Source organism: Oncorhynchus kisutch, unplaced genomic scaffold (assembly GCF_002021735.2).
Source record: "Oncorhynchus kisutch isolate 150728-3 unplaced genomic scaffold, Okis_V2 scaffold1200, whole genome shotgun sequence".
Classification (NCBI taxonomy): Eukaryota; Metazoa; Chordata; class Actinopteri; order Salmoniformes; family Salmonidae; genus Oncorhynchus; species Oncorhynchus kisutch.
In genome coordinates, this window is record NW_022263145.1 from 19,314 (window position 1) to 30,082 (window position 10,769).

General features: G+C 41.0%; 1 protein-coding gene across 4 annotated transcripts in view; it reads left to right on the forward strand.

Moving 5' to 3' along the window:
- The first annotated feature begins 207 nt into the window (after positions 1–207).
- LOC116365204 (adhesion G protein-coupled receptor E2-like) overlaps positions 208–10,769 on the forward strand; it is a 30,043-nt gene continuing 19,481 nt past the window's right edge. For 3 of the 4 annotated variants that reach the window (XM_031817920.1, XM_031817919.1, XM_031817922.1), the window contains exon 1: positions 231–573. In XM_031817920.1, coding sequence (XP_031673780.1) covers positions 543–573 — 31 coding nt within the window. In that variant the 5' untranslated portion in view covers positions 231–542. Of the gene's footprint in view, positions 574–10,769 lie in introns of all 4 variants that reach the window. The other variant, XM_031817921.1, reaches the window with a different exon arrangement.

Below are 10,769 nucleotides of genomic sequence, written 5' to 3' on the forward strand. Positions count from 1 at the left end.
TCTAAGAGTGTAGGTACTACCTTTCCCTCTCCCTCATTCTCTGTTTATTTCATCCTCATGTCTTAGTAGGTATCTCTCCATCTCTGTCTCTGTCTCTCTCTCTCTCAACCTAAGAGTGACAGAGTGACAGAGTGAGAGAGAGAGAACTGAGCAGTGAATGAGTAAACCTAATTTCCATGTCAAGAATAAGAGAGGGAACTAGGGAGAGACAAGAGACAAAAATACACACTTACCAGAAGATGTGGAGAGAATGAAAGGGGAAGGAGAGGAAGGGAACAGAGAGGGGGGAGTGTGAAACAGAGAAAAAGGGGTGCACTCTAACAGAAAGAGGAAGAGAGAGCAGAGAGAGGAAAGCAAAACTGAGGTTGCTGACACTGTGAGAGAATATTTATTTTCTCAAAACCTTGTTAAAGTGGGATTTTCTTCAACCTGAATTCAACAGTAAAACAGATTTAATCTCAGACTGATTCTTCTGACGGGACTAGTTTTATTAGGATCCTACTAGTTGTCTGGTGTGGATATAATATCAGTCTGTCTTTGAGATGGAGTCCAGAACTCTTCTACTTATTCTGGGTGAGTCTAACCTTGTACATCTTTGTAACTTGACTACCTGTGTTTGTGTGTGTGTGTGTTATAGGGGGTATGTGTGTGTGTTTTTGTGTTTGTGCGTATGTGTGTGTGTGTGTGTGTGTGTGTGTGTGTGTGTGTGTGTGTGTGTGTGTGTGTGTCCATATGTGTATTTGTTTGTGTGTGAGAGAGTGACACAATGAGAGAGGTGTTATTTCATAATTCAGTCAGTTATGTACCAACCATGGATACAGTGTGAACCATGGATACAGTGTGAATGTTACAACCATGGATACAGTGTGAATGTTACAACCCCAGATACAGTGCGAATGTTACAACCATGGACACAGTTTGAATGTACCAACCATGGATACAGTGTGAATGTTACAACCATGGATACAGTGTGAATGTTACAACCATGGATACAGTGTGAATGTTACAACCATGGATACAGTGTGAATGTTACAACCATGGATACAGTGTTAATGTTACAACCATGGATACAGTGTGAATGTTACAACCCAACCATGGATACAGTGTGAATGTTACAACCATGGAACCAGTGTGAATGTTACAACCCAACCGTGGATACAGTGTGAATGTTACAACCATGGATACAGTGTGAATGTTACAACCCAACCATGGATACAGTGTGAATGTTACAACCCAACCGTGGATACAGTGTGAATGTTACAACCATGGATACAGTGTGAATGTTACAACCATGGATACAGTAGGAATGTTTCAACCATGGATAAGGTGTGAATGTTACAACCCAACCGTGGATACAGTGTGAATGTTACAACCATGGATACAGTGTGAATGTTACAACCCAACCGTGGATACAGTGTAAATGTTGCAACCATGGAACCAGTGTGAATGTTACAACCATGGATACAGTGTGAATGTTACAACCATGGATACAGTAGGAATGTTACAACCATGGATACAGTGTGAATGTTACAACCCAACCGTGGATACAGTGTGAATGTTACAACCATGGATACAGTAGGAATGTTACAACCATGGATACAGTGTGAATATTACAACCATGGATAGCAGTGTGAATGTTACAAACCAACCGTGGATACACTGTGAATGTTACAACCCAACCATGGATACAGTGTGAATGTTACAACCCAACCATGGATACAGTGTGAATATTACAACCATGGATAGCAGTGTGAATGTTACAACCCAACCATGGATACAGTGTGAATGTTACAACCCAACCATGGATACAGTGTGAATGTTACAACCCAACCATGGATACAGTGTGAATGTTACAACCCAACCATGGATACAGTGTGAATGTTACAACCCAACCATGGATACAGTGTGAATGTTACAACCCAACCATGGATACAGTGTGAATGTTACAACCCAACCATGGATACAGTGTGAATGTTACAACCATGGATACAGTGTGAATGTTACAACCCAACCATGGATACAGTGTGAATATTACAACCATGGATAACAGTGTGAATGTTACAACCCAACCATGGATACAGTGTGAATGTTAAAACCCAACCATGGATACAGTGTGAATGTTACAACCCAACCATGGATACAGTGTGAATGTTACAACCCAACCATGGATACAGTGTGAATGTTACAACCCAACCATGGATACAGTGTGAATGTTACAACCCAACCATGGATACAGTGTGAATGTTACAACCCAACCATGGATACAGTGTGAATGTTACAACCCAACCATGGATACAGTGTGAATGTTACAACCATGGATACAGTGTGAATGTTACAACCAACCATGGATACAGTGTGAATGTTACAACCCAACCATGGATACAGTGTGAATGTTACAACCCAAGCATGGATACAGTGTGAATATTACAACCATGGATAACAGTGTGAATGTTACAACCCAACCATGGATACAGTGTGAATGTTAAAACCCAACCATGGATACAGTGTGAATGTTACAACCAACCATGGATACAGTGTGAATGTTACAACCCAACCATGGATACAGTGTGAATGTTACAACCCCAACCATGGATACAGTGTGAATGTTACAACCCAACCATGGATACAGTGTGAATGTTACAACCCAACCATGGATACAGTGTGAATGTTACAACCATGGATACAGTGTGAATGTTACAACCCAACCATGGATACAGTGTGAATATTACAACCATGGATAACAGTGTGAATGTTACAACCCAACCATGGATACAGTGTGAATGTTAAAACCCAACCATGGATACAGTGTGAATGTTACAACCCAACCATGGATACAGTGTGAATGTTACAACCCAACCATGGATACAGTGTGAATGTTAAAACCCAACCATGGATACAGTGTGAATGTTACAACCCAACCATGGATACAGTGTGAATGTTACAACCCAACCATGGATACAGTGTGAATGTTACAACCCAACCATGGATACAGTGTGAATGTTACAACCCAACCATGGATAACAGTGTGAATGTTACAACCCAACCATGGATACAGTGTGAATGTTAAAACCCAACCATGGATACAGTGTGAATGTTAAACCCAACCATGGATACAGTGTGAATGTTACAACCCAACCATGGATACAGTGTGAATGTTACAACCCAACCATGGATACAGTGTGAATGTTACAACCCAACCATGGATACAGTGTGAATGTTACAACCCAACCATGGATACAGTGTGAATGTTACAACCCAACCATGGATACAGTGTGAATGTTACAACCCAACCATGGATACAGTGTGAATGTTACAACCCAACCATGGATAACAGTGTGAATGTTACAACCCAACCATGGATACAGTGTGAATGTTAAAACCCAACCATGGATACAGTGTGAATGTTAAAACCCAACCATGGATACAGTGTGAATGTTACAACCCAACCATGGATACAGTGTGAATGTTACAACCCAACCATGGATACAGTGTGAATGTTACAACCCAACCATGGATACAGTGTGAATGTACAACCATGGATACAGTGTGAATGTTACAACATGGATACAGTGTGAATGTTACAACCCAACCATGGATACAGTGTGAATGTTACAACCCACCATGGATACAGTGTGAATGTTACAACCCACCATGGATACAGTGTGAATGTTACAACCCAACCATGGATACAGTGTGAATGTTACAACCAATGGTACAGTGTGAATGTTACAACCCACCATGGATACAGTGTGAATTTTACAACCCAACCATGGATACAGTGTGAATGTTACAACCCAACCATGGATACAGTGTGAATGTTACAACCCAACCATGGATACAGTGTGAATGTTACAACCCAACCATGGATACAGTGTGAATGTTACAAACCCAACATGAAACAGTGTGAATGTTAACCCACCATGGATACAGTGTGAATGTTACAACCCAACCATGGATACAGTGTGAATGTTACAACCCAACCATGGATACAGTGTGAATGTTACAACCAACCATGGATACAGTGTGAATGTTACAACCCAACATGGATACAGTGTGAATGTTACAACCCAACCATGGATACAGTGTGAATGTTACAAAACCCAACCATGGAATACAGTGTGAATGTTACAACCCAACCATGGATACAGTGTGAATGTTACAACCCAACCATGGATACAGTGTGAATGTTACAACCCAACCATGGATACAGTGTGAATGTTACAACCCAACCATGGATACAGTGTGAATGTTACAACCCAACCATGGATACAGTGTGAATGTTACAACCCAACCATGGATACAGTGTGAATGTTAACAACCCAACCATGGATACAGTGTGAATGTTACAACCCAACCATGGATACAGTGTGAATGTTACAACCATGGATACAGTGTGAATGTTACAACCCAACCATGGATACAGTGTGAATGTTACAACCCAACCATGGATACAGTGTGAATGTTAACAACCATGGATACCAGTGTGAATGTTACAACCCAACCATGGATACAGTGTGAATGTTACAACCCAACCATGGATACAGTGTGAATGTTACAACCACTGGATACAGTGTGAATGTTACCAACCCAACCATGGATACAGTGTGAATGGTTACAACCCAACCATGGATACAGTGTGAATGTTACAACCATGGATACAGTGTGAACTGTTACAAACCCAACCATGGATCAGTCTGTGAATGTTACAAACCCACCATGGAATAACAGTGTGAATGTTCACAACCCAAACCATGGATACAGTGTGAATGTTACAACCCAACCATGGATACAGTGTGAATGTTACAACCCAACCATGGATACAGTGTGAATGTTTACAACCCAACCATGGATACAGTGTGAATGTTACAACACCAACCATGGATACAGTGTGAATGTTACAACCCAACCATGGATACAGTGTGAATATTACAACCCAACCATGGATACAGTGTGAATATTACAACTCAACCATGGATACAGTGTGAATGTTACAACCCAACCATGGATACAGTGTGAATGTTACAACCCAACCGTGGATCACAGTGTAAATGTTGCAACCATGGAAACCAGTGTGAATGTTACAACCATGGATACAGTGTGAATGTTACAACCATGGATACAGTAGGAATGTTACAACCATGGATACAGTGTGAATGTTACAACCCAACCGTGGATACAGTGTGAATGTTACAACCATGGATACAGTAGGAATGTTACAACCATGGATACAGTGTGAATATTACAACCATGGATAGCAGTGTGAATGTTACAAACCAACCGTGGATACACTGTGAATGTTACAACCCAACCATGGATACAGTGTGAATGTTACAACCCAACCATGGATACAGTGTGAATATTACAACCATGGATAGCAGTGTGAATGTTTACAACCCAACCATGGATACAGTGTGAATGTTACAACCCAACCATGGATACAGTTGAATGTTACAACCAACACATGGATACAGTGTGAATGTTACAACCCAACCATGGATACAGTGTGAATGTTACAACCCAACCATGGATACAGTGTGATGTTACAACCCAACCATGGATACAGTGTGAATGTTACAACCCAACCATGGATACAGTGTGAATGTTACAACCCAACCATGGATACAGTGTGAATGTTACAACCCAACCATGGATACAGTGTGAATGTTACAACCCAACCATGGATACAGTGTGAATGTTAAACCCAACCATGGATACAGTGTGAATGTTAGCAACCCAACCATGGATACAGTGGTGAATGTTACAAAACCCAACCATGGATACAGTGTGAATGTACAACCCAACCATGGATACAGTGTGAATGTTACAACCATGGATACAGTGTGAATGTTACCACCCAACCATGGCTACAGTGTGAATGTTACAACCCAACCATGGATACAGTGTGAATGTTTACAACCCAACAATGGATACAGTGGGAATGTTACAACCCAACAGGATACAGTGTGAATGTTACAACCCAACCATGGATACAGATGTGAATGGTACAACCATGGATACCAGTGTGAATGTTACAACCCAACCATGGATACAGTAGTGAATGTTACAAACCCAACCATGGATACAGTGTGAATGTTACAAACCATGGGATCACAGTGTGAATGTTACAACCCAACCATGGATACAGTGTGAATGTTACAACCCCAACCATGGATACAGTGTGAATGTTACAACCCAACCATGGATACAGTGTGAATGTTACAACCCAACCAGGATACAGTGTGAATGTTACAAACCCAACCATGGTACAGTGTGAATGTTACAACCCCAACCATGGATACAGTGTGAAATGTTACAACCAACCATGGATACAGTGTGAATGTTACAACCACCATGGATACAGTGTGAATGTTACAACCCAACCATGGATACAGTTGAATGTTACAACCCAACCCATGGATACAGTGTGAATGTTACAACCACCATGGATACAGTGTGAATGTTACAACCCAACCATGGATACAGTTGTGAATGTTACAACCCAACCATGGATACAGTGTGAATGTTACAACCCAACCATGGATACAGTGTGAATGTTACAACCCAACCATGGATACAGTGTGAATGTTACAACCCCAACCATGGATACAGTGTGAATGTTACAACCCAACCATGGATACAGTGTGAATGTTACAACCCCAACATGGATACAGTGTGAATGTTACAACCCAACCATGGATACAGTGTGATGTTCAAACCAACCATGGATACAGTGTGAATGTTACAACCCAACCATGGATACAGTGTGAATGTTACAACCCAACCTGGATACAGTGTGAATGTTACAACCCAACCCATGGATACAGTTGTGAATGTTACAACCCAACCATGGATACAGTGTGAATGTTACAACCCAACCATGGATACAGTGTGAATGTTACAACCCAACCATGGATACAGTGTGAATGTTACAACCCAACCATGGATACAGCTGTGAATGTTACAACCCAACCATGGATACAGTGTGAATGTTACAACCCAACCATGGATACAGTGTGAATGTTTACAACCCAACCATGGATACAGTGTGAATGTTACAACCCAACCATGGATACAGTTGTGAATGTTACAACCCAACCATGGATACAGTGTGAATGTACACCCAACCATGGATACAGTGTGAATGTTACAACCCAACCATGGATACAGTGTGAATGTTACAACCCAACCATGGATACAGTGTGAATGTTACAACCCCAACCATGGATACAGTGTGAATGTTACAAACCCAACCATGGATACAGTGTGAATGTTACAACCCAACCATGGATACAGTGTGAATGTACAACCCAACCTGGATACAGTGTGAATGTTACAACCCCACCATGGATACAGTGTGAATGTTACAACCCAACCATGGATACAGTGTGAATGTAACAACCATGGATACAGTGTGAATGTACAACCCAACCATGGATTACAGTGTGAATGTTACACACCCAACCATGGATACAGTGTGAATGTTACAACCATGGATACAGTGTGAATTGTTACAACCCAACCATGGATACAGTGTGAATGTTACAACCCAACCATGGATACAGTGTGGAATGTTACAACCCACCATGGATACAGTGGTGAATGTACAACCCAACCATGGATACAGTGTGAATGTTACAACCCAACCATGTGATACAGTGTGAATGTTACAAACCCAACCATGGATACAGTGTGAATGTTTACACCCAACCATGGATACAGTGTGAATGTTACAACCCAACCATGGATACAGTGTGAATGTTACAACCCAACCATGGATAACAGTGTGAATGTTACAACCCAACCATGGATACAGTGTGAATGTTACAACCCAACCATGGATACAGTGTGAATGTTACAACAACTGACACCAACCATGGATACAGTGTGAATGTTACAACCCAACCATGGATACAGTGTGAATGTTACAACCCAACCATGGATACAGTGTGAATGTTACAACACCCAACCATGGATACAGTGTGAATGTACAACCCAACCAGGATACAGTGTGAATGTTACAACCCAAACATGGATACAGTGTGAATGTTACAACCCAACCATGGATACAGTGTGAATGTTACAACCCAAACATGGATACAGTGTGAATGTTACAACCCAACCATGGATACAGTGTGAATGTTACAACCCAAACATGGATACAGTGTGAATGTTACAACCCAAACATGGATACAGTGTGAATGTTACAACCCTGTATGTTTTAAACTGCAAGACAAGATATACTGAATAAAAATATAAATGCAACATGCAACAATTTCATAGATTTTACTGAGTTACAGTTCATATGATGTCATTTGTGAATGTAAATAAATTCATTCGGCCCTAATCTATGGATTTGACATGACTGGGAAAAAAGATATGAATCTGTTGGTCACAGATATCTTTAAAAAATGGTAGGGGAGTGGATAGAAAACCAGTCAGTATCTGGTGTGACCACCATTTGCCTCATGCAGCGATACACATCTCCTTCGCATAGAGTTGGTCAGGCTGTTGATTGTGGCCGGTGGAATGTTGTCCCTCTCCTCTTCAATGGCTATGCATAGTTGCTGGAGATTGGTGGGAACTGGCCCTAATCTATGGATTTTAAATGACTGGGAAAAAAGATATGAATCTGTTGGTCACAGATATCTTAAAAAAATGGTAGGGGAGTGGATAGAAAACCAGTCAGTATCTGGTGTGACCACCATTTGCCTCATGCAGCGATACACATCTCCTTCGCATAGAGTTGGTCAGGCTGTTGATTGTGGCCGGTGGAATGTTGTCCCTCTCCTCTTCAATGGCTATGCATAGTTGCTGGAGATTGGTGGGAACTGGAACTTGCTGTCGTACACGTTGATCCAGAGCAACCCAAACATGCTCAATGGGGGACATTTCTGGTGAGTATGCAGGCCGTGGAAGAACTTGACATTTCAGCTTCCATGAATTGTGTACAGATCCTTGCAACATGGGGCAGTGCATTGTCATGCTGAAACATGAGGTGATGGTAGTGGATGAATGACTTGACAATGGGCCTCAGGATCTGGTCAAGATATCTCTTTGCATTCAAATCGCATCAATAAAATGCAATTTTGTTCATTGTCCATAGTATATGCCTGCCCATACCATAACCCCACTGTCACCATGGGGCAATCTGTTCACAACGTTAACATCAGCAAATCGCTCACCCACACGTAGGCATACACGTGTCTGTGGTTGTGAGGCCGCTTGAACGTACAGCAAAATTCTCTAAAACTAAGTTGGAGGTGGCTTATGGTAGAGAAATGAACATTAAATTATCTGGCAAGAGCTATGGTGGACATTCCTGCAGTCAGCATGCCAAATGCACACTACCTCAAACGTTTTAGTTTCTTTTAGTTGTGTTATGGATGTAGTACTATGTTCAGGTAGTTGTGTTATGGATGTAGTACTATGTTCAGGTAGTTGTGTTATGGATGTAGTTCTATGTTCAGGTAGTTGTGTTATGGATGTTATGGATGTTATGGATTTAGTACTATGTTCAGGTAGTTATGTTATGGATGTAGTTCTATGTTCAGGTAGTTGTGTTATGGATGTAGTTCTATGTTCAGGTAGTTATGTTATGGATGTAGTACTATGTTCAGGTAGTTATGTTGTGGATGTAGTACTATGTTCAGGTAGTTATGTTGTGGATGTAGTACTATGTTCAGGTAGTTATGTTATGGATGTAGTACTATGTTCAGGTAATTATGTTGTGGATGTAGTACTATGTTCAGGTAGTTATGTTATGGATGTAGTACTATGTTCAGTAGTTATGTTGTGGATGTTATGGATGTAGTACTATGTTCAGGTAGTTATGTTATGGATGTTATGGATGTAGTACTATGTTCAGGTAGTTATGTTATGGATGTTATGGATGTAGTTCTATGTTCAGGTAGTTGTGTTATGGATGTTATGGATGTAGTACTATGTTCAGGTAGTTATGTTATGGATGTTATGGATGTAGTACTATGTTCAGGTAGTTATGTTATGGATGTTATGGATGTAGTTCTATGTTCAGGTAGTTGTGTGTTATGGATGTATGGATGTAGTGCTATGTTCAGGTAGTTGTGTTATGGATGTAGGTACTATGTTCAGGTAGTTGTGTTATGGATGTTATGGATGTAGTACTATGTTCAGGTAGTTGTGTTATGTTATGGATGTAGTACTTGTTCAGGTAGTTGTGTTATGGATGTTATGGATGTAGTAATATGTTCAGGTAGTTGTGTTATGTTATGGATGTAGTACTATGTTCAGGTAGTTGTGTTCTGGATGTAGTACTATGTCAGTAGTTATGTTATGGATGTTTATGGATGTAGTACTATGTTCAGGTAGTTGTGTTATGGATGTAGTACTATGTTCAGGTAGTTATGTTATGGATGTAGTACTATGTTCAGTAGTTATGTTATGGATGTAGTACTATGTTCAGGTAGTTATGTTATGGATGTAGTACTCATGTTCGCCAAAGTTGCACAACAATCCATTCAACCGAAATGTGTTTAACTCCATGTTTAACTCTTTAACCCATTGAATCAGAGAGGTGCTGCTTTAATCTAATTCCACATCTCAGGGAGGGAGAGAGGGAGAGAGAGAGGGAGAGAGTGGGAGAGAGGGAGAGAGAGAGGGAGAGAGAGAGGGAGATAGGAGGGAGAGAGGGGAGAGAGAGGGAGAGAGAGAGGGAGAGGGAGAGGGGAGAGAGGGGAGAGAGAAGTGAAGAGAGGGGTAGAGAGAGAGGGAGAGAGAAGGGAAAGAGAGGG